This window comes from Rhyacophila brunnea, unplaced genomic scaffold (assembly GCF_057557595.1).
Source record: "Rhyacophila brunnea isolate RB1 unplaced genomic scaffold, BYU_Rbru_1.0 scaffold_20, whole genome shotgun sequence".
In the NCBI taxonomy this organism is placed as follows: Eukaryota; Metazoa; Arthropoda; class Insecta; order Trichoptera; family Rhyacophilidae; genus Rhyacophila; species Rhyacophila brunnea.
In genome coordinates this window covers 1,593,171-1,619,724 of record NW_028232860.1, presented here as the reverse complement: position 1 = coordinate 1,619,724, position 26,554 = coordinate 1,593,171, and the positions used below count along the sequence as shown (strand labels likewise).

The window sequence follows — 26,554 nt, the reverse complement described above, 5'->3', positions numbered from 1 at the left end:
AATAACGTAAATACATTGACATTACCTATAATTTATAACATGAACCCATGCTCTTTACGCTTTTTATTTTGTTGCTCGATAAAACAAGAATCCTCTATAAATACATTCTAAACACGTTCTAAAAGGATGGCTGTTCGGTGCTCAATTGGACATAGGTGTGTATAGTGACAAAATCCACATACATGCAATTTACTCAACATGTACCTACATGTGTAGGTACGTGTAGTATTTAAAAACACATTAAACAGATAAATACTTTTTTTTAAATTTCGTAGATGGATTAATCCGTAAAATATGTAAATAGATACTAAGCCGAAAGCTATTTGAATTAAATTAATGTTTTTAGATAGATATTGATTAATTCAACCACTTATAAGGGTACATTTTCAGTAAAATTATATTTAAATGCATGTTTTATAATTACGTCACTAGATGTCCTTACTGAACAATTTATATTATAGTACGAGTACGTACCACTTCACTTCGCCTTAACTTAAAACAAGACAAGTGTTACCTTACTTTGTGCCAAAATGAAAACTAATATTTAGTTAGGTAAAAGTAAATTAGTATGTATAGGTATTTCACTTATATTTTCATCGCAATTATGCAAACATAAAAATCAAGCTCACTCCATCGTCATCATTAACTTTCACTCCTCCGAGCAATGAATCATTGTAACAAGAGGCTGAAGATATATTATGGGAATCGCATGTTTCACTTTGAAGGCAATTCACTCAACTCGGTCATCGATCGGTGAACTTATAATATTCCTTCAATCATCAGTTCCTCAATTTCCGTTTCGCTTACAGAAGAATAGTTTAATTAGTGCACAAGATAATTTATTGTATAATATGAAAAGATAATACATCATACTGCCACAAATTTCTTTCACAGTCAAAATCGGAGCATCCTACCCGATAAAATATTATCACATCGTTCTACATTTCCGAGATGATGGCCAAAATTAGTAGGCACAATCATCGTCGAACTTAACTGGCATTCCGAGTGACAAGACTTTTTCTGTGTTCATGCATTATAATAATAAAATAAATTGCAGACAGCTTGAACGACGGGGATTGAAAAAATGAATACCAACGTCCTTTCTAGACCATACTTTGCTTAAGATCTCCTAAATATATTATTGTGAAACGCTTAGGTCATACTAAACCAAACTTCTTGGAATACAATTCTTCCCAAAGCAGTCTTCGATCTCTGTAAGGGTCCTGTTTCATTTTCATTTCTGCCGTTAATTCCAGATAGTCAAGGGTGTCCCTACTCTGTATTGGTTTCCAAATAACAGGCAGCATGCTGGTAGTGTTTGGTGTGGGATTCCTGTTAACAAAATATAAACAATTAGGCATCTACATTCTAAAATCTAAATAATGCGAGTTTAATATTATCAGGTATCAGTCGAAAAAAAACGATTCCTATGGATTAGTACAAAACTTATCAATTTAATTCTGAATCCAATTTACATCACTGATCCGCGAAGGTAAACAACACTTTGTCTGCTTGAAAAAATGAACTCATTACAATATTTGACAATGTTAAAAATAGACGTTTATATACCACCCCTACAATATAATATTTATCTATCAAAAAATATTTAAAGATCGCTTACTCCGTTTTAATTAACTTTACATTTTCAAACTATTATTCAGAAATGATCTCTGTCCATGGCAGTAGCATAAATATTTTTTTGACTACGCAGACATTAATGATTGTATGAAATATAATTTTTAATCTTTTGTTTCCGTGTCAATATTTTAAATTACAAAATCATCTGGCTATACAGGACATTGGTGTATTCGAAATGTAGTCTAATATTGATGTTGAAAAATTGTCGTTTATTGGCTAAGTACCTATTTTTAGGGATTGCAATACCGAATGAAAATATCAATACTGGTTTTTCAGTATTTCTTATTGAATACCGGCATACGTTAAAACATAATATTAAGTATATAGGAAAAAAATCAAAGTATCCGTCATTCAATGTATAGCTATAAAAATCTCTTTAAAACATTACTATTGTACAGAAAATGATATACTTAGTGGAAATTGCTGACTTCTACAAATACCTTGAATATATTCTTTGAACTAAAATATACCATCAAAAGGTTAGCTGGTATAAAGAGTATAGAGTCTTAATCGTTACTTTGTGTTCGGCTGCACACCTTTTCCGCTTAGCATTTTATCATGTTAAATTCATCCCGGATGGACCACTAATATTAATTATAATGAAAATCTATTTAACCGCGTGCGTGCTACCTGTGCTCCTGTATGGCTGTGAGACATGGCATCTTACTAAGCTTCAAGAGTCTCGGCTTTTGAGCTTTGAGAATCGATGTCTCCGCAGAATCTTAGGGGTACATTGGTACGACCGCGTTACAAACATCCGAGTTCGTGAGCAGACACAACAGCCTTCGGTGATTGAAGTTATCACGAAGAGACGATTCACGTGGCTGGGACATGTATTCCGGATGCCGCCAAAGAGTGCGGCACTTCGTACCCTTGTGGCACAGCCTCAAGGGTTCCGTCGCCGTGGCCGGCCCTCCCTCACCCTGCAGCGATACTACAAAAGCGACCTGCGTGCTGCAGGTCTGATATGGCGGGAGGCACAGGAGTTGGCGATGGACCGAGGGAAGTGGCGCCAACTTGTGCTTGCCCTATGCCCCAATGTTGGGACGTGACAGGGTGAAAGAAGAAGAAGAAGACTCTCGACAACGTCTAAACTCCACTATTGCATTTAGGTGAAAAAATACCTACAATGCAATTTTGTTCTGCAAATCAACACATGCTAGTAACGGAAGTCAAGGACATCGAAACATAAATAGCGTCGTCAGTCAACAATTATTTTATAGTCACCGTTATTTTGTTAATGTTAATAAATTGTTTTGTTAATGTAAATTATGTTAATTTAAATATGTATGGAGAATATCAGTAGGTATATTCAATTTTTAAAACCGATATTTCGGTATCGATAAACACTGATCCCGGTTTTAGGATACATAACAATATAGTGGTATTACGATGCTGTCGACTGCTTTGTTATTATTTCTAACATTCATTATATTATTTACGATTATATTTCTACCTTTTATATTCATTCATAAATTCAGTTATGATAACTATAATAGGTTTTCATTTATTCTGGTTACGTAACAAAAGAAATTTGACTAAAAACCACCGTAAAAAATAATATTGACATCACGTTGACTCTGTAATCAAATCGGTTAAATAAGTTATTATCTACTGCTTTCTTTAAAATTCAGAAAATCTGGTCAGAGAAATATACCTCCCACACTGATAATGAATATAAATTATTAATAAAGAGATTCGCATGAAATGATAATATAAATTTCTCACCCATATGTCGCGAAGTTGGATATAAGTGTAATCAATTTTATTGAAGCATTCGCTACCGCGTGGTCCTTCATTAACATTTCGGTGAATGGCATCTTAAATAGTAAAGCTAAATCAATTGCATGTGAAGATCCGTTTAAGCCGATGGTACCTTCAATGGGATTATGGACATTGACTGCAAATTGCCAATAATAAATTATCGCCGTCGGTTTCCGTAAGCGAATATTAATGCTGCGGAACAATCCATTGAGGAATATCGTGTCACCCAACAAATCCACGCATCCTTGCATCGTGTCATTGCTTACTCTCTCGCCTTTGAAATAAAATTCCCTCGCTTTGGTAATTAAAGCCTTCTTCTCGAGGTGGTTGTCGACTGATTCCATTAGATCGTACGGCATCAAATACTCGAACAAATCGTCTAATTCATTAAAAAACCCTGGATCTATTGATGCTCTTTTTACCATCTCAGTGCCTTCTAACGTATTGAAGCCGATCATCATCGGCACCTCTATATAATCCCCTGATTTCAATATGTTGAACGGATGGTCACTCAAGAACATTTTCTCACCCGGTATCGGGTCTTCTGCAGTAGGCAAGAAAGAAATATCACCATTGATAGGGAGGTCATCCCGATCCATTTTCTCTGCAGCCTCGACAATCTCTTCAGCATCTACGCTTCTCAAATGTGCCATAAGTTCTTTGGTATTTGTTGTGTAATTTCCCAGGTAGTTTCCTAGTCGAAAAGCGTATTTAAGTGGCTCTTTTTGATAGCTAATGTGGCTGAGAGCAGACGCGCTTTGCATAATTATCCGAGAAAATAATCCTGTGGCCATTTTGGACAGCGTTAAAAATTCAATTGCCGCTGCGCCGCTACTGACTCCGTACATGGTGACTTTGCTGGCGTCGCCGCCAAACATGTGGATGTTCAACTGGACCCATTCGAGAGCTGCGACGATATCTTTCATCCCGGCATTTCCTGGAGCGTCCGCCGTCCTCGTCGACAAAAATCCGAAAGCTCCCAGCCTGTAGTTGAATGACACAATAATCATTTTTGATTGCGCTAATATCAGCGAAGGATCATAAAAGTAACTGTTCCCGTTGAGATATTTCCACGATCCTCCGTGGATTATGGCCAATACTGGTAATCCTTTTTCTTCTAAAGACGGTGTGTTCACGTCGATAAAAAGACAATCTTCGCTGCCTAGTGCCAGGTTGACTATTGCCACTCTTTGGTAACAGTAATCTCCCCACACAGTTCCGTCTCTCGTTCCATTCCATGGCATTGGCGGTTTGGCAGCCTGCAAAGTATGTCAAACGAACACATAAATTACATTGTTAAATTATAACTAGACTTCTATCAATGATGACGTACACATGTTTGTAGACGAGGAGGCGTATGAAATAGGGTTGAGGACCAGGTCAGCCCCACGGGGTTCGAGTTGTGTTGTGTATTAAAACTATTAATGCTTCCTAATATGTGTTTAGATGGAAGGCATATGTCCAATGTGTTAGGATTATTGATATCAAATCTATTCAATTTATAAATCTACGCATTAATGGTAATCCAGATTGGACGTGTAATGCCTTTATTAATAACAAGTCGGTGGTAACAATCAATCCTCGTGATAAATCTGTCAAAAATCCTCCACATCATGGAATTCTATACGCTCTGCCTTGGGCGAGAATTATGGTTAGAATAATTAATAAACTTGTCTATACGTTTAATATTGGGGTCTCTTTATTTATATCTGATAATGATATAGTACCTATATTACAGTAATTGGGGCGATTGGTGGCCGTTATCACAATATCTCACCTGAAATCTTATTGGCTGCGATGCATACGGTATACCTCGGAACGACACAAATCGCGTACCATTTCGGTTGACCCGTACACCTCGCACGACGCCCTGCGCCGTGGAGACCAGCGGCGATGGTTGATGATACACGACGACACTTTCATTTGCAGGAATGGGGATTCCGATCAGCGGCCCCAGTTGCAAACGTTGCATTTGACTCTTTGACTTCGGATATTTTTTTACGTGGCTTTTATTCTCCGAGGTTTCATTTTGTGGAATGCTTTCGTGTTTTACTTCATTCTTTATATTCCTCTCCTCCGGTTGAACCTTCTTTTCCTTTTCCTTTTCATTACTTTTATTTTTCTCACATTTTATTCCTTTGGATATCTTCTCAGCAGCATCTGCTCTGGTCACAATGAAATGATTTATTGCTGGATTCTTAAACGCACCAAAATCCGGTTCATTTGCAGATATCCTGTCCGGTCGGCTGACGGCGTCTGCGGATGCGGAGAAAAGTCCAGCAATCGATGCTATGCAAAACAAGCATCCGGAGTATCTCATGCTTGTTGCACGTCAATTTCCGCTACCCATTTGCAAACTACACGTTTCCAATATGGGCTACCCACTTATATAACGAATCTCAAATTTAATATAACTGCATTATTTCGCCTGAAGATTTGCGAAGCTTTTTATACATTTTTTGAATTCACCTTCGTTTTTATTAAAACGAATTTTACATATTTATAAAGAATAATGTTTCGTTCCAGTGAATCTCAACAATAAACCTAGTATGTTCAGCCAATGTCCGCTTTGTCACGCATGTTCGTTTTTTTCATCGTCGGTCTTTCCACCAAGGAAACAATTCATATCTATTATTCATTATAATCATTATCTTTTACATAATATGGGATCTCATGGATGGTATTTTACAATTTTTGCGTCCAATTTCATGCATAAATTTTATTTATTTATTTTAAATATGTACGTGGTGATGTTAATTGGTTCCAATATAGTGTTTACTTATATTCCTTAAAACGCTAGTCTCTTAATTTTTAACGCAAAGCCTACAAAAGGTTCTGTATTGTCATAAGGTCAGCATATAGGAGTTGGATGGATTTATGTCTGTAAAAGTAATATTTTGTCAAATTCAATATTAAAAAATAATTTTATCAGTCATTTGGAAACATTTATTTTATCAAAAAAAAAATTGGGGGCGGTCAGGGGTTACCAAACTTTTTCAATTCACGGCGCCCTTGGTGCATCGGTATTTTAAAAAACGGAATCCATGATCAATTATTTTATGTTAAAAAGAAAATTATTCATTATGGGAAAATACGAGGGTGGGTCAATAATTCCTTAGAAAAAAGCATTAAAACAGTTTTTATTTTTGTATTTTTTTTTTATTTCTCAACATAATCTCCTTGGAGCTCAATACATTTGGTTAGACGTTTCTCAATTTTTTTTAAACCGTCAGAAAAATAAGTTTTCGGAAGGTCCTCAAAATAAGCATTTGTCCGATCGATGACTTCTTCATTTGAAAAAAAACGTTGTCCACTTAGCCATTTTTTTAAGTTTGGGAAAAGGAAAAAGTCACTTACGGTGGGTGGTCGACCAATTCGAACTTCAATTCTTGAATTTTAGCCATTTATCGTAAACATGTGTGAACACGGGCATTGTCCTGATGAAAGAGGATTTTTTTCCTGTTTAAATGAGGCCGTTTTTCTTCAATTTTGTTTTTTAGCTGGTCCAATAAAGATGCATAATAATCCCCTGTTATTGTTTTTCCTTTTTCCAAATAGTCAACGAAAATAATTCCACGTGCATCCCAAAATACAGTAGCCATAACCTTACCAGCTGATTTTACGGTTTTCGCCTTCTTTGGACATGGTTCGCCTTTCGCAATCCACTGCTTTGACTGTTCTTTTGTCTCAGGAGTATAGTGGTGTATCCATGTTTCATCTACAGTCACAAAGCGACGAAAAAATTCATCCGGATTGCGTTGCATGAGCGACAACAGGGCTTTAGAGGCCACCACCCTATTGCGTTTATTGTCGACTGTGAGCAAACGCGGCACCCATCTTGCAGAAATATTTTTCATGCCCAATTTGTCATGTAAAATAGAAATGACGCTACCTTTTGAGATCCCTGTAACCTCAATTATCTCACTCAACTTTAATCTTCGGTCACTTAACACCATATCGTGGATTTTATTGATTCATTTCTGGTGTAGTCACCTCTACAGGACGTCCTGAGCGTGGTTCATCCTTTGTTGATGTACGACCACGCTTAAATTCATTTAACCAGTTATAAATAGTTGCAAGTGAAGGAGCAGATATGCCGTGAACTAAATCCAACTCATTTTTTATTTCCTTTGCTGTTAACCCTTTTATATTAAAATGTTTAATAACAGCTCTAAACTCAATTTTCTCCATTTTTGTAAACAAGCATTTTTTTTTTTTAAATGTACGAAAATAAAAAACAACAACCCGACCAATCTGATTGAAACTTCGCAGCATACTGAATCGGTAGTGCCGCTGCATGAAAACAAACCGCTTACAGTACTAGTCGCGCCACCTGTCGGCTTTTCTAAGGACTTATTGACCCACCCTCGTACCATAATATAAATTATTCGATTTATTTCATAATTTTATTAAAATCTACTGTTGATTAGAACGCCAAGCGAGCTGCAAAGTTTAGCGAGGCAGCTGGCTATCACCAACTGGGTCTGCCAAAATTATACCGATAAATAATATGTATATCGTTTTTTTAATGCACTCCAGGTGGCAAGCTTTGACAGCTGGTACTAATTATTTACTGTAATGACTATGGATTACAATGCCCTTGTAGTTGAGTGTGTAAGACGCTGGCCTTTCATACGGGGGCTTCGGGTTCGATCCCGGTGAGATCACAATATACTATTTATATGATTTTGCCAAAGCCTGGATGTTTGTGATTGTTTCGCTTCTATTACTACACTACTGTTTCACCACACTGCTGTAATTCGACCTCATGGCCTGTTGTAGTGGTGAAAATAATATGAATATAATATATAAGTAGTTAATATTATACGCATTGGATTATCAGTTATATCTGCATATATTATAGGGTGGCGCAACAAGAACTGCGGTCGCAGAAATTTTCCTGCAATTGTTTGTAGGTACAGTGGTATGACAATAAATTAGCCCCCATTCTGCTGGAACCACATGTTTTCCAAGACCAACATCGTTCAATCGATGCCAAAACATGTTTGAATCGGAGACCGGACAAAACAGAACACGACAAAACAGAACAGCCAGGGAAAAAATGAAACATTCATTTTTGTGGAATCTATTTATTAATTAAATTTTAAACGAAATACCTATACTTATATATATATATATAAATATTTAATATTTAAAAAAATCAATTTTGAAATGAAATCATCAAGGTAAAAATTATATACTTTCATTTTTTTTTTTACAATAGGTACTTACCGTTATTTTGAAAATAATGCATTTTTTTATATATAGAGTATATAAAATTGTATAATGTAATCACTGCATGTTGGCCATTTGGCATAAATGGGTGCCGTACGAAATCCCGAAGGCCGAAATCCCGAATGCTAAAATCCCGAAAGGCCGAAATCCCGAATGGCCGAAAGCCGAAATCCCGAAGGCCGAAATCCCGAATGCTGAAATCCCGAATGGCCGGAATCCCGAAGGCCGAAATCCCGAAAAATAAAAAAATACAAACATCAATAATTGCGCAACCTTGAATTGCGCAGTTATAAAAAGAGAGACAAAACCAAAGAGATTGGACTCCTCCCCAGAGGTAGCACACAAATGTCAGTGTGTACTCGTTTTGTGAGAGAAAGTTGTATTTCTCTGAAATTAGGTGCACTTTTCTGCAAATGGGCCATATTCGGACATAAAAACGCCCCACTGAGTATTTTTTTTATCAACACAAGCATACAACCAATTTATGATAAACGTATTTTCATTATAAAAAGTTCCCGCAATAAAAACATTATTAGGATTCAGGGTATAAAAAAATAATGCAAATGGATGTAAGTATTTTATTTTTAATAACACAAAAAACACAATAATTTTATGAAAAATTATACACAAATCAGTTAATAACAAATGGTTAAATATTGGAATAAGAAATATGGTCTTGTTTTTACATATTGTTCTATATAAAATAACATACGAGGGTGGGTCAATAATTCCTTAGAAAAAAGCATTAAAACAGGTTTTATTTTTGTATTTTTTTTTTATTTCTCAACATAATTTCCTTGGAGCTCAATACACTTGGTTAGACGTTTCTCAATTTTTTTTAAACCGTCAGAAAAATAAGTTTTCGGAAGGTCCTCAAAATAAGCATTTGTCCGATCGATGACTTCTTCATTTGAAAAAAACGTTGTCCACTCAGCCATTTTTTTAAGTTTGGGAAAAGGAAAAATCACTGGGGGCTAAATCTGGCGAATACGGTGGGTGGTCGACCAATTCGAACTTCAATTCTTCAATTTTAGCCATTGATCGTAAACATGTGTGAACACGGGCATTGTCCTGATGAAAGAGGATTTTTTTTCCTGTTTAAATGAGGCCGTTTTTCTTCAATTTTGTTTTTTAGCTGGTCCAATAAAGATGCATAATAATCCCCTGTTATTGTTTTTCCTTTTTCCAAATAGTCAACGAAAATAATTTCACGTGCATCCCAAAATACAGTAGCCATAACCTTACCAGCTGATTTTACGGTTTTCGCCTTCTTTGGACATGGTTTGCCTTCGCAATCCACTGCTTTGACTGTTCTTTCGTCTCGGGAGTATAGTGGTGTATCCATGTTTCATCTACAGTCACAAAGCGACGAAAAAATTCATCCGGATTGCGTTGCATGAGCGACAACAGGGCTTTAGAGGCCACCACCCTACTGCGTTTATTGTCGACTGTGAGCAAACGCGGCACCCATCTTGCAGAAATATTTTTCATGCCCAATTTGTCATGTAAAATAGAAATGACGCTACCTTTTGAGATCCCTGTAACCTCAATTATCTCACTCAACTTTAATCTTCGGTCACTTAACACCATATCGTGGATTTTATTGATCATTTCTGGTGTAGTCACCTCTACAGGACGTCCTGAGCGTGGTTCATCCTTTGTTGATGTACGACCACGTTTAAATTCATTTAACCAGTTATAAATAGTTGCAAGTGAAGGAGCAGATATGCCGTGAACTAAATCCAACTCATTTTTTATTTCCTTTGCTGTTAACCCTTTTATATTAAAATGTTTAATAACAACTCTTAACTCAATTATCTCCATTTTCCATTTTTCCATTTTCCACAAGCAAATTTTTTTTTTAAATGTACGAGAAACACACAACAACCGGACCAATCTGATTGAAACTTCGTAGCATACTGAATCGGTAGTGCCGCTGCATGAAAACAAACCGCTTGCAGTACTAGTCGCGCCACCTGTCGGCTTTTCTAAGGACTTATTGACCCACCCTCGTAGCATTATTGTTTAGATAAAACGGTTAAATAAAAAACACAAATAATTACAGTTAATTACAAACAAAAAAAAGTTTATTATATTACCTACCTATTTACACATGTGTATTTTGAAAATATTTTATGAAATAAAAATATAACATGGGTTCGTTTTTGACATATTGTGTATAAAATTATTTGTTTATATAAACCTATTAGACACAAAATACAAGTAGGTATGTTGAAAATTTGATTATATAGTTAATTACAATATTTTATCTATTTAACTATTTATCAGAGAAGCCCTGCATATATAATATGAATTCATACAAAAAAATCGATTATTTAAAACGAAAATGGTTTTATTTGAAATATAATGTATGAAAGTCAGCGTTGAGAAAATAATATTTTGAAAAACTATTGATTCCTAAGTATAATTAATCTATTAAAATATTGTCTAATATGGTTGATTGGTTGCTCTGCATTTTTCGCTAAATAATGATATCTTATTTCTGAATATTTTTTTGAAACTAGTTTCATTAAATTTGTGACGTGGTTTGTTAATGGCGAAGTATCATACATGTGATTATCTAATTCTCCCACAGTAATGAATATTTAGATGGCACCCAGCTCTCCCGCCCGACTGCATCAATCCACAATTTCCGAAGAACTTCATTTTTCGGAAATCTGAAATAATTTAATTTATATAACATTATAAAATACTTCATATAAAAACAATTTTTTGTTTGGTATTCTTAAAAATATATAATGAAATATAAAATCTATGTAAATAATGAATGTCATTAACTAGCACTAACAGTTTTTACTTTAAAAAACACATCGTATATTTTTGGTTCAAAATAATATTATGCATACGGCCCTGGATTTTTCGCAATAAACAACCATTTGACGTTTGATGTAAAAGTTGTGAAATGTTATTGTAAAAGATCTTTTAGGAAAAACTATCAATGTATAAATAATTAATAGTATGCATATTGTTCCGAAATGCTGTTACTCATTTGTATTCTTCCAATAATAAACATTTTTTTACCGAATAATAACGTATAATAATACAACACTTATTTGTCAATAAACGTAAAGAAAAATGTAATATTATTATTATAAATACCTGTGAAAAGATACGCCGGCATTTCTCCTGGCTTTGCATCCTATTGCACTGCAAGAGGCCATGGTTTTTTTTACTTTAAACGTCGACGACAATATCTTACTTCTTTCAAGATCGGCAGAATAACAATATTATATCCGCCATGTTGTTTTACCACACGAACTTGAAGTAGTAGCTCCAGAATACCAATATTACCAACTTCTCCGATTCGTATCTTTTAGTACATAAATGATGGCGTGTTCCCTCTCCAGTACTTCAATCTCTTTGGACAAAACCAAGGCCTGAACAAAAACGATGCATGAGTGCGAGTGAGAAAGTATTCGGCACCCTTACAATCTCTGCGACACGTTCTAGAGTAAGATAAAAGGTCTACTAGCTACAAGCCAGTTTCCAAAAGTATCGCCATTAAATCGGGGCGAAACGCTTCACATAGCGTCGACATGTTGCGAGCTCGTGTTGCTAAAATTGATATTTTTTGTGTTAAACATAAAGTCAGTGGTAAATATTTTTGGTTGATTAAGTAGAAAAGATGGTTCTGTGTGTTGTCTTAAAATGTGGTAGCCGTACTGATAAGCAAGAAGATGGTATTACGTTTCATAAGTAAGTTGATACATGTTCGTGATAATTTATTTGTATTTTATTATATATTTTAATACTAGTGACCTAGTGTTTCTTTAAAATAACTTAAATTATAAATATCTATATCTAATGGTTGCATTTTGACCGCTTAAAAATACTATATAACGTAAAAAAATAGAAAATTATATTTTAATTCTGAGCGTCTAGTGCGAGCACTTTGGGTGAGCACTAGCGAAATGGTCTATGGTCTCGAACATTTTTAAACGAATGCGTTCGCTCGCTCACAAACCAAACGCAAGGCACGCGGCTTCATTTAGCAATGCAACGGGTGGCGTCTAGATGTATCTATAGTCTAAGGACAAAACCCATTTTTTGTGGAAATACAAAAAAACGAAAAATAAAAAAAAAAGCACCAATAAATTGCGCAATCGTGAATTGCGCAATTTTTGCAAGAGAAAAAAAAACCTTTTTTAGAACAAATGTGTTTTTGTATATCCTGCAAAAATTGCGCAATTATTGGTGTTTGTTTTTTATTTTTCGTTTTGTCTATCTTTTTAAAATTGATTTAAAATCATCAATTATTGATGTTTGTATTTTTTTTATTTTTCGGGATTTCGGCCTTCGGGATTCCGGCCATTCGGGATTTCAGCATTCGGGATTTCGGTATTCGGATTTCGACTTTCGGGATTTCGGCCATTCGGGATTTCGGCCATTCGAGATTTCAGCATTCGGGATTTCGGCCATTCGAGATTTCAGCATTCGGGATTTCGGCCTTCGGGATTTGGACCCAGACCCATCCTAAGCTTGCCGGCAACACCGAGCTAAGTTATTTTGAGGCTTTCTAGCGATTAGTAATGCAGAAATTAGGTATATAATTTGATTTATTATGGCGTTTTGAAAATCTCTGCTATTAAAAATCTATCAACATAATAGAGATAGGACAATTTCAATATTAAATTTATATTTTTCCTGAAAGGTCATAGTTATATTTATCGTTGTTCTGTTTTGTCACTGTTCTGTTTTGTCATGTTCTGTTTTGTCGTGTTCTGTCGATTTCCAGTGTCTCCCCTTTCCTTTCCAATTGAATGTTATACGGTCGTAAACCCAAATCTTTTTGCAAAATTCATTTGGAAATGTTTAATTGTTGTTAACGATGGTGAGTTGAGTCACGACTGCTTGGTTCATTTACGAGACAGCATCAATACGCACCGTGAGTGTAAAACCAAGGCATCTGCAAAAGACATATTTTGGATATATGAGGGTTTGAAGTCTACGTTTTGTTAGGAGAAATAGAGTTTCTAAAAAAAAAACCACATTATATTGCATGTTCTTTCAGTTACTTTACTTTTACATTATCAGGTTCACGACTTTTGCTGTTGTTTTGCATTTAATCTCGAAATTGAAAAATTTGCAGATGCGTTGGTTTTACACTCACGTTGCGATTAATATTAAATTTCCACTTCAACGAACTGGACGATGACGACCTCTGTTTGCTTGTTTAAACAGAGCCACTTTCTTCGAATTCTTTTGCATTTTGCAATCGTGTACTGCTGCATGATAAATTTATAGGTTATGTCGATAACGTAAGTAGTCCATTATAAATATTATACGTTTGACAGCTGAAAAATGGCGGTAAATTTAAAACCGCAGTTATTATTGCGGCTACCCTATAATATAACTGTATAATTGCAACAAGAAAACTATGCTATACTTTTGATTCGTAATTAAGGGGAGACGTGTGCCGCGTAGGTCAAAATGGAGGTTTTATGCTATTTTCAAAAACATTCCTTAAATATTATAGATAATCTATTTATGTATATAATTTTACTAACTGAAAAAAAAATATTTTTTTAAAAACGGTACATGTTCAAACACGCGCGTTACCAAGATTTTACTCCCTACTTTATTTATCGTTTGTCAATTTATGGCTACGGCCGTATGTTGTAGCTTAGCCACTGGGAAATGCCAATAGAAATGGCGTATTTCAAAAAAGTACTACCTTATTCTTAGGTCAATAATTATTATAAAGCAATCATTATTCGTAGAATGTTTATCACATTTGAATGGTCAAAGACATAGCTTATAATCAATATCTTTAGAATTATCTTAAAATGTGTAAATCTTGCCCATTTTTTGAATAATAAAATGCTTAATTCTTGTCAAATTTGGGATCACAGAGATTATTAATATAATTTTTTATCGTAAATATTTCACTATAATAATGTCGACATAAATTTTACTAATGGTTTTATAAATGCTTTTAAAAATTAATAAATATAAAAAATCTTAACACCACTGCACATGGATGTACTGAAATATGACTGTATTCTAAAACATTAGATCGAGAGGTTTAAAAGCATACTATTTTATGTAATAAAAATACTTTATTCAGTCATCAAATGTTTCAAATAAATATAAAGGATAACAAGGCTTCAAAATTATATAAATAGACTAGCTGACCCGGCAAACGTTGTTCTGCCATATAAATTATTTCTAGTGAATATTTTGGTTGTTAAATAAAAAATAACGAATGTATCGTAAGTGTGTGGGGATGGGATATATGACAGAAAGAGGAATAGAGCGCTGTAGACGATGACCGCCGATAAAAACAAAAAAACATCAACCATTCATTTTCTCAATTCAAAATGAGTAATGATGTTCATAATGAATGAATTACCTGTGACAGGTTCTCGTTGTTTAATGTTTATGCAATATCCGTCTTGTCCCTTCCAGAAAATTAGCGGATATTGGAGAGCGTCGTATGAACGGTGTGTGTCAGCGATGAACTCCAGATTATTGTTTCTTCTTCGAATCACGATTTCTTGCGTCGATGTGCGGTCGTCAACCATGATTCCAGCAATGTCGTCAACAACAGGCGCATTAAATCGACGCACGTGCTCTCCAGCTGGTGTTTTATCAGTATTGATGACAATAGCGTGATTGTCACTTTGCAATTCGTGCATGTGTGCTTTGAAGAATTTCAATAATTCATTGTGCTCATTCAACAGGGCGTCCAGTTCGCCGACGATGCGCCTGGCATTAGGCGAATTGAGGCTTTTGTAGCCGCAACGTGCATCCACATGATTGATGTCCTCACCGCCCATGAAGTAGATTTGTAAAAAATTATGTGGTTCGTTTGACATTGGCAGCAATGAGCCTACTTTGTGGTATACTTGGCCTTTGATTTTGAACGTAGAATGGAATTGTTGACCATTTGCCGCAGTATTGTGAACTATTTCTGTTGCTCCGAACGAAGTCATTTGGAAGCATGAATTGAATGTGCGAATGGACTTCAGGAACAGGTTTGAATCTGGAACCGTGTCGATGAGCAAGCCGTTCAATGGTTCGGGTGGTATCTCAATTTCTGCTAGTTGCACTTTTCCTGATGCGCAACACATCCCGGCTGACTCATGTTTGAATTTGAGCGCTTGACAATGGGGACATTCTTTGTCCATTGCAATCAGCACTTTCGGATGAGCGGAATATTCAATATCTGGCTCGTACTCGAATGCGAGACGAAGGAACGAAGCGGATGTAAATGTTCGATGTACTTGTTGGCGTTGTCGGCCATTTGCTCTGCGTGTGTTAACTACGAACCGGCGCGCTTGGCTCCGTTCCAATTGTCGTTGATGATTTCGTTCAGCTCGTGCCTCTTGTGATTGGGATGCACGCAATTGCGACATGCTTACACGCAAGTTTTTGTTATCTTGTTGGATTTGTTTGTCTGTTCTTTTTGCTCTACTATTTCGCATGTTTGTTGCTTTATTCGTTCCATGGCCCAAATGGCGCACGTTTTTGTTATCTTGTTGGATTTGTTCGTCTGTTCTTTCTGCTCTACTATTTCGCATGTGTGTTGCTTTATTCGTTCCACGGCCCAAATGGCCCCCTTTGCGTCTTGCTGGCATTGTGCACTGTAATACACGCACATAAAAATAAATAAATTAAAATAAATCGTACAAAATTTTGCACGCACTGCGTTGTGATATGCCGAATGAAATGTCATAATGACCGACGCTTCTCTTGAATTCTTCTCGGACGTAGCGCCATCTGTCATTCAACAACATAAATAATTTCGTTCTGTTTGAAATACGAACGACGGTTAAATTTGTTCATACAAAAATAATAAAATCGCGATTAAAAAATGGAAGGTTGGGGGTAGGAGGGTGAAAATTTGGGGCTATAGGTATTTTTTATGCCAAATAATAAAAAAAATAAAAAAAAAATTAAAAAAATAAAAGAAAAATTTTCTGGATAGAGCTACCCTAATCATCTAGCGGTATGAAATATACTTGTTGACCTATTCTCATACCTAACAAATATACATAAAAAAATTCATAAAAATCGGTCAAGCCATTTCGGAGGAGTTCGACCACAAACATCGTGACACGAGATTTTTATATATATAGAGATTATCTACAACGTTTAAGGAATGTCCAGGGTTACGCTCTGAAAATAGCATAAAACCTCCATTTTGACCTACGCTGAGCATGTGGGCCGTTAAAGTGTAACCAGCATTTTTTTTAAATCTAAGTGCTAATCTCAGAAGTATTCTTACCCCTTGGTACTTACCAGGTGAAGTACCTATATGGCAGTATATGGATACAATAATATTTGTAGGCATTCAAGTCATTGGTAAAAAAAAACTTTTACAATGTATTACGTCGCTATATTAACATACCAATTACTACTTTTTTAACTAATTGTCCAGCATGCGTGAATGATGACCAAACAAAATAGAACCTCCGGAACCCCGTCATTTTGAGAGGTTTCGATTGCAGTGCATATCAATCAAGATTCTAAATCAAGGGTTCTGGGTCTAAAATCATTAAGGCGTTCTAGGGCTCAGTTCCTGCTCAATGTCCAGTTCTGTTTTGTTTACAGAAGAATATTTTAATTTATTGGATGTATCATAATTTCATAGTGTATTAATTTCCACATTTAATGTAGATATGAGAAAAGATAGGACACCACAACAACACAAATGTCTTTCCTACAAAGTTTATAAAACGGATGCCCTACCCTTAAAATATTATCATATCATGCCCCGTAATGGCCAAAATTAATAATTTAGGATATCTCTGACACCTTGGTCTGAATAATCTGTAGACTCCGTAGGAATGTTGTATTATGTTATTATTATTAGAACGCAAAATGTTGCAATGTCATGAGTAAACTGCAAACCAGACACAGTGGTTCGTCCTCCAAGCTCTATCAGCTTAGCGGGCTTAGCCTTATGCCCTAATAGAATCTCCGGGAGTGTCCCCATATGTCAGTTGAAAGGAAAGAGCTTCTCAAGTCGTTCAGACCCTCAGTTGGACCGGTTGGTCATTGCGACTTGGTATATACGAGGGAAAATTGCGGCATTTTATGGCGAGCGAAAAAGTCTTCTCACATCTAGAATTGACAGTAATACATTATATCGAAGTAGGAATCACGCACACTCTATTGCCAACCAAGGTCTTGGGAAGTTGATCCTGAGGCACTTTCGGCACAACTTTGAAGAGCGCTTAACGTACGTTATGCCACGGTATATGCCTGCATAATGAACGTGGAGACGTGGCGGGTGGTGGAGGGAAAAGCAAGTCAATTGCAAACTCCAGCGTAAATTTTACCGAATAGTATAGTTTACGCTTACTTACAACAATACCCTTGATACCCCCCGGAAGTCCGGGTAGGGAGGGGGGTCGGGGCCGCACAGCCTGATCCGACCTCCGCGCTCAACTCTCCTGTCGACCTGACGTTAATGACGCCCTGGTAGCGTGCTGTCGGTCGATACGTGTGAGTCACATGACCAGCTTCCACCCTTCGACTAGCTCAGTGATTTAAATTGTTCAGGGCGGTCAATCGAAGCTGGGTTTTGGGCTGGTAGAGCACGTTCAGTGTAAGGTTAGGTCTTGACAGTTGGTTTAAGATGTAGGATTGACGATGGTGGATATTCAAAATGAAACACACGTTGTTCGTATCACAAATCATAGCAGAAAGTTTTACTTTTACAATTAAGGTTCACAGAAAGGTTACTCACTATTACACACAGATACACAATATCAATACACATGAATAATTTTGCAACAGCCCAAAATTTGTTAATTATGGGCGCCGTAGGCTGCGGCAATTAAAATTTAAGGATCTATGAATCACTTGGTTCGTAACACTAGCGAATTCTACCCTCCACGTACGTAACACGCGAACTATTATTATTATTATTAATTATTAATTATTTTTCGCAAAGTCGACTCTAAGCGGGACACGAAGTCCATCACAGATCGAAGGCTTGGGCTTTACTGCCTGCCAGATTGGTTATGTCCCCCTTTTTTGGCTTTATCGCTGTCCCTCTCCGTCGTTCTCGCCTGCGGCAGAATGCTTGGCCTTTACCTGGGTTTTACCATAAGGGTCGTCCAGGTCACCTTTTAGCTAGGTAGTCAAGAGTTACAGCGATTTCGGGGGAATTGAGCCCAAAAGAAACAACATTAGGTATCTTAATACAAATACGATTTAAAAACTAAAATTATTTCCTTCGAGTCTCGATCATACCAATTTCGCATGACCAACTTTTATCTCCCTATCTAGCAATTTGTACTTTTTTTTCAGTTAATAAATAAAAGTACAGAGCATTCTACTTGATCGAGCGGCGATGGACGGAAATTTGGCTTGGCGGACTATAAGAAACATGAATGTGGCATCCATAGCTTCGCTCGTACTTTGCCCTTAAGGGGTCCTCCATACACGTAGAAACGTGGAGGTATCACCCTTTTATGGTACTTCGGTGTTAACATATTATTCAATATTACCACGAATCGTTCATTTTTAGGGTAGAAAATGATCTTCTATTTAAATTAAATTTTATTTATTTTACATAATACTTAATGAACATGACAAATTATAAATTCACAGCGTTCATGACATAAAAATAAGTGTTGACAGTATTAAAATAAAAATATAGGTTAAAATTATTATGAGTAAATAATAAATTAATAAAAATAAAAGTACATAGAAGCACACCCAGTGAACTAGGTTGATAGACTCTATCTTAAAAACCTATAAATCAACGTCCACCTAAACTCCTCACCTCGCGTAAGTAAAATATATCAATATCCGAAGCGATTTGATTGAACAGAGTAATTGCCCTCCCAATTATTGGCATTACTGGCAGGTTAGTTCTGCAACTTGGTATAACAATCAACGGATGCCCCGATGTCTTAAGATAAATTATCAGAGACCCACAATTTAATACTACTAAGAATGGCATACTTTCTTAGAATATACATACATCTAGACGCCACCCATTGCATTGCTAAATAAAGCTGCGTGCCGTGCGTTTGGTTTGTGGGCGAGCGAACGCATTCGTCCACAAATGTTTGAGACCATATACCATTTCGCTGGTGCTTGCCCAAAGTGCTCGCACTAGAAGCTCAGAATTAAAATATAATTTTCATTAATTTTTTTTTACGTTAAATAGTATTTTTAAGCGGTCAAAATGCATCCATAAGGTAAAGATATCCATAATTTAAGTTATTTTAAAGAAACACTAGGTCACTGATATTAATAAAATATATAATAATATACAAATAAATTATCACGAATATGTATCAACTTACCTATGAAACATAATACCATCTTCTTGCTTATCAGTACGGCTACCACATTTTAATACAACACACAGAACCATATTTTCTACTTAATTAACTAATAATATTTACCACTGATTTTATGTTTAACACAAAAAAATAGCAATTTTAGCAACACGAGCTCGCACAAGCTAAGATTTGTCGGCGACACCTTAGGAAACTAACTCACACATATGTAAACCTTTTATCTTACTCTAGCGCATGTCGCAGAGATTATAAGGGTGCCGAATACTTCCTCACTCGCACTCGTGCATCGTTTTTGTTCAGGCCTTGCATTCTTTGCATTTACGCCGCATATACGTCAGAAACAATATGTAGGTAAATAAAGATCCCTTTTAAACTTTAAGCTACTCTTAGTATGTAAGCATAGCTAACAGAACGTCAGTCAGATAGATCCACGGATAATATCCATAGAGCCGAAAGTAAAGGAGTCTCCAAAATTTCTTCTGGATCTTCACCATAAGGCCATACTTTAACTGATGCGGGGCTCCCACTCTCAACTCTGCTTTTAATTAAGGATTTGTAGAGTAACATCCGAAATGACTCAGGAAGTAGGTACACAAGATAAAATCCAACATTTGTATCCATATTACCACTAAACGTTAGTTTACTGTCAAACGTAATGCCAAGATCCCTTATATATGATATTCGCGAGAGAACTCTGCCATGCATCGAATACTGGAAAAACAATACTCGTGAGGCTTATACATCTTACCTACAAAGTCTATCATTTCTTCAGACTTATCTCCCAAATATACCGAAAAAATATATCTTGGCCTTCACAGGGCATGTGGGCCCTTAATATTTCCGACTCGACAAGCCAAATAAAATGAGGAGGTACAAACATATTTGAAATTAACAGGCATATCGGGGGAGTAGACGTGTGTTTTGTATTCATTTAGTATAACTGAATGGCGGGCGTTAAAGAGATTTATACCAATATACTATTATAAATAATTAACTCCTCGCTGGTTCTTTCTTAATCATTACTTGTGTAAGTTATCCTGTGTATAGGGTGAAGTACGGATAGATAGTCTGACTAGGTTTTTAGGATATATAATTTGTAATTTTATTAATATTCATTTTATTAAATCACCCGTTGTTTCCGAACTATGATAGGTAATATTAAAAAAAATAGTGCAGATATCTTTACGTAGGTATGCAAATAAATATATACTAGTTTTTAAATACAATATTTACTTCGCCCAAGAGTTTGAAATATATTTGTACGTGCATATATGATTATTCAAGGAGAGACCACTTCAGTAGATTTCTGCGTTCAATTCATAATAATCGCTGTTTCGGCGTCTGATGGCATTTTTGATGCAATGACTTTTCATTTTTTTTACGACTGACGTTTCGTGAGGTTGCAATCGTCACTGTTACTAGGCTCATGTGTGCGCGGCCTGCTATGCAATGTGAATGCGACATTCCTACAAGGTTTGATTTATGGCTGTGTCGCAGATGAAGCAATTTTAGATGTGCGAACCGGCTAAGTCACCTTAATATGAGACATAAAAAAATAACGCCATCGTCGTCTGGAAGTAAATTCACGAAGTGTTCACAATCGGACACCACTATCCACACTTTACCCTATTATTAGAACGCATTGGTCATACTATACTAAAGTTTTTGGAAAAACATTCTTCCCAGAAGAGTCTTCGCTCCCTGTTAGGGTCCTGTTTCATTTTCATTTCTGTTGTAAACTCCATATAGTCCAGTGTGTCCTTACTCTGTATTGGCTTCCAAATAACGGGCAGCATGTCGGTTTTGTTTGGTGTAGGATTCCTATTAACATAATAATTTTAAACACTTAGGTACATTTTAATTCTAATTGATGTGGGGTTAAGTAAATCTATCGGGTTCCGGTCTCGAAACCCGATGCCTATAGGTTACTACAGAGCTCGTAATTTTTTTTTAAATCCAATTTCTATCATTGATCCGATTTGTACGCTACGAGGTTTTGAATGCATTCATTTCTCTAGCATGTTCAATTCGATGTATGCGCATACGTGAGAACCTACGTGATTTTGTTGCCTTCAATAGTATTACAATTAATGTAGGTACAAAAATTGTGTTAAAAATCGATAGCTTTAACGGAAAATTGCTGGAAGTAAGAGCGGGGTCCCGATAAAACCGCTCGAACCAAAACCGCCCGGACATTACCGCCCAGACATTGCCGTCAAAACAATTTAGAAATGTTACAATTTTTATTTTTACATAATATTATATTTTATACACAAATAAAAAAAAAACATCCGAATAAAGATATAAAAAATATAAATTATGTAAAATAAAATTTCAATATTATTGTGTGCTAACCTTCTTAAATATTCTAAATTAGAAAAATACTACCATACAAACCCATTAACTAAGTGTTAAATGCTAATGATTTTAAGTTATTACTCGACGAACAGCTGCTACTGATTAAATCTCAAATTACGCTTATTATCGTAAGTATGTAAATTTCTATCGATACGCAATTCGAAAAACCATCTAGACAGATTTGTCCGGCCGGTTCTGACGAGCACTGGTATGGGCGCATTTGGTTTGGCGGTAATGTCTGGGCGGTTTTGTCCCATATTCCTCACAATTTATTATTAATATGAAAGTTCGCGGTAAATGATAATTGATAATTAAAATTCCTTACCCATATGTTGCGAAGTTGGATATGAGTGTAATCAATTTTATTGACGCTTTTGCTACCTCGGGGTTCATCAGTAGCATGTCGGTGAATGGCATTTTAAATAGAATATGTACATCACTCGCGTGTGCAGACCCGTTTAAGCCAATATCGTCAGCGGAATTATGGGTATCGAGTGCAAATTGCCAATAGTAAATAATCGCAGACGCTTTCTTTAAGTGAACATTGATGCTGCGGAATATTCCATTAAGGAATAGCGTGTCACCCATCATATCCACGCATCCTTGCATTGTGTCATTGCTTACTTTCTCGCCTTTGAAATAAAACTCCCTCGCTTTGGCCATTAAAGCCTTCCTCTCGAGGTGGCTGTCGACAGATTCCATTAGATCGTTAGGCATCAAATACTCGAATGAATCATCTAATTCGCTATAAAACCCTGGCTCTAGTGATGCTCTCCTAACAAACTCAGAACCTTCTAACGTATTGAAGCCGAACATTATCGGCACATCTATATAATCCCCCGATTTCAATACATTGAACGGATGGTCACTCAAAAACATTGTCTCACCCGGTATCGGGTCTTCCGCACTAGGTAGGAAAGAAATAGCACCATGGATAGGGAGGTTATCCCTATCCATTTTTTCTGTAGCCTCAACAATATCAGCGGCATCTGCGCTTCTCAAATGTGCCATAAGTTCTTTGGCATCTATTGTGTAATTTCCCAGGTAGTTTCCTAGTCGAAAAGCGTATTTAAGTGGCTCTCTTTGATAGTTAACGTGGTTGAGAGCAGATGCGCTTTGCATAATTATCTGAGAAAATAATCCTTCGGCCATTTTGGATAGCGTTAAAAATTCAATTGCCGCTGCGCCGCTACTGACTCCGTACAGGGTGACTTTGCTGGCGTCGCCGCCAAACATGTGGATGTTCATCTGGACCCATTCGAGAGCTGCGACGATATCTTTCATCCCGACATTTCCTGGAGCGTCCGCCGTTCTCGTCGACAAAAATCCGAAAGCTCCCAGCCTGTAGTTGAATGACACAATAACCATTTTTGATTGCGCTAATATCAGCGAAGGATCATAAAAGTTACTGTTCCCGTTGAGATATTTCCACGCTCCTCCGTGGACTACAGCCAATACTGGTAATCCTTTATCTTCAAGAGATGGAGTGCTCACGTCGAGAACAAGACAATCTTCGCTGCCTAGTACCACGTTGATTACTGACAATTTTTGGTAACAAAAATTTCCCCACACAGTTCCGTCCCTTGTTCCGTTCCACGGCTTTGGTGGTTTTGCTGCCTGCGAAATATGACAAAACGTTCACATATATGACATTGTTGAGTTACAGCTAGACTTTTCCATCAACGTTCATATGTAGGTATATTGTCCTAATTATTATCAGATATTATCTGTATCACTGTTCAATTATGTAATTATTTAATATGTACATATAATCGCATTTGCTGTATTACGATGTACCTATCTACGTTCAATATAATATAGAATTCGTCGGGTTCGAAATGAACCAGACGTTCCGGTTCATAAAATCCCCAAAATTATCGCTCCGTCTCGTGGAAAAAATAATTTGACCATCTGAGCTAGATAAGTCATATATAAAAAATCAAACACTTTTTTTTTGAAAATACACATAAAAATTAGATAACTAGGTATGTTAATATTTTCGTAAAATTGTCTAGCGCTCCGGTTCGTAAAATTTTCCTTTTCGAGCGCTGGCATGCGACAATTTTAACTCGGCGCTCGTATTGTTATCGAACTATCCCCAAGTTTGGAAGATGCCCTACTTTCTTGATACAAACAGGAATATAAAAAACAATAACCAAGTGGAGTTTTTTCCTCATTGAGTTAGGAAATTTTTAGTTACATAGCAACATTGATTGATTTGTCCTGTCATCGTCGCGATTCTTTCGGCCAACATTGTTTATGTGCGAATAAACTCTTTTTTTCCTACGAATTATGGTATTCCTACTGTAACTTTCTATTTTTTTGCATTATTAACACATCTAAATGACTTACGTTACACACAAATAAGAAACGTTTTTGGCGACGGGAAGGAATAGGTAAACGCGAGGGTGGAATTTAGTACATCAATCTGCCGCCGTACAACTTGTCGCATTCTACCTAGTAAAAGTTTTCGCTAGAATATACTCCTATATTATAGATATAGGGTTGAAAATATATATCCATGGCGGATGAGGTCCTCTAAACTAAATCAAACGTGGGTAATTTTGTAAATCACATGTAGGTAATTCAATTGATGCGTTTTGGTGGATTTTTTGTAATGTGTATTTTCCGAACTTTTTTTGTCGGAGGTCTAGAATTAATGCTGTAAAACTGCCGCGGGTCACAAACATGTGGCATACGTAAATTCGTCCACGCTATGGATTCCATCTGCTCTGCATTGTAGTTAAAATTTTACAATTACATCTGTTATCTATATCATTCTTGATTTATTCGCCATTCATTTAATTTTTCTGTACGTATACCCCAGTAACGGGCGCGATTGGTTAATTGAATTGTCATAATAATATCTCACCTGAAATCTTTTTGGCGGTGATGCATACGGTATTCCCCGGAAGGACACAATATATTGTGTAGCATTTTGTTTGACCCGTACGCCACGGACGACGCCCTGCGCCGTGGAAACCAGCGGCGGTGGTTCATTATCCACGGCGGCCTTCTCGCCCGCCGGAGCGGTCATCCCGATTAGTGGTCCCAGCATTTGCAAACGTAGCAATTGACTCTTCGACAGTGGATCATTTCCTATGTAGCTTTCCTCCTCCGAGGTCTCGTTTTGTGTAGCGCTTTCGTGTTTTCCTTTATTATTTACATCTTTGTTTTTTGTTTCTGTACTTGCATTTGTCTCGCGTTCTTTTGATTTCTCCTCAGCAGCTCTGGTGACAATTTTATGATCCAATGCGGGATTGATATACGCACTGAGGTCGGGATCGTTCGACGATATCTTGCTGGTGTAGTGCAAACAGTCCTGTCGCCCAACTGCGGCTGTGCATCCTAAAAACAGTCCGCCAATCGCTGCTATGCAAAATAAAAGTTCGGCGTATCTCATCTTCGCTCCTCGTTTATTTCCGTTACCCGTTTGCAAACAACACTGCAGAGATGGGCTACTTATATAACAAATCTCAAATATGACAGCAGTGTGCCGTCAGTAGATTTGCGAAGCTTTTTATGCGTTCTTTAAATTCATACATACGTTTTTATTGTAACATATTTTACATATTCATATTAAGTATATATTTATTTTACTTACTTATATAAAAAAAAAACATTAGACGCCTGCCTACATTATCTAATAATGGGAGGTATATTTAAGTCATCTCACCTTGACGCGATAATATAATAACGATTTGTCGCCTTCAATATTTTATACGTATAGGGCCGGCAGTCGGTATTGAATGGTATCTGGAGCATCCAAACCGGTTTAAATGAAAACCGGGTAACGGCACGTTTCTAAACTAACCGTAAACCGGGTAAGTTTACCCGGTTAACGCTTTCGCTGCTGAAGAGATAATGAGATTTTAATCGCCCCCTTTAAAATGCACGTTAATTACATCGATCGGCCGCCTGGCCATTACGCGCCGTGCGCGTCTTCCGCGTCCAAAGTATTAACCGACATATTTCTTAGTAGGTAGTCTGTACGAATAATAAAATAGGATAAGTACCTATGTAAAAATACGCACCACCAACTGCGCAGCGCTGTATGACAACATATAAAATAATACAAAGGTACTAAATTTTGTTCACTACAAGTCATCACTTACGGTTGGTACACCACACCACACCATCTAATCACTACACCACTCAATTAATATGTGCCAAATTACAGTTTTCAATTTTGGTAATAGAGTTTTGAGGAATTCCAAATTCCGAAACTAGTTTGCCGATCCGTTAATAGAATCCCCACCCTTTATAAAATG

At 36.6% G+C, this 26,554-nt stretch overlaps 2 protein-coding genes across 3 annotated transcripts in view; one reads left to right on the top strand and one right to left on the bottom strand.

Moving 5' to 3' along the window:
- Positions 1 to 26,554, top strand: part of PKD (serine/threonine-protein kinase D3) — a 133,812-nt gene that overhangs the window by 88,472 nt on the left and 18,786 nt on the right. The window lies entirely within an intron of this gene.
- On the bottom strand, positions 3,286 to 4,849 carry LOC147071060 (juvenile hormone esterase-like). The gene has a single exon (XM_085948472.1). The coding sequence runs from the start codon at positions 4,644 to 4,646 to the stop codon at positions 3,363 to 3,365; it is 1,284 nt and encodes a 427-aa protein (XP_085804598.1). The 5' UTR covers positions 4,647 to 4,849; the 3' UTR covers positions 3,286 to 3,362.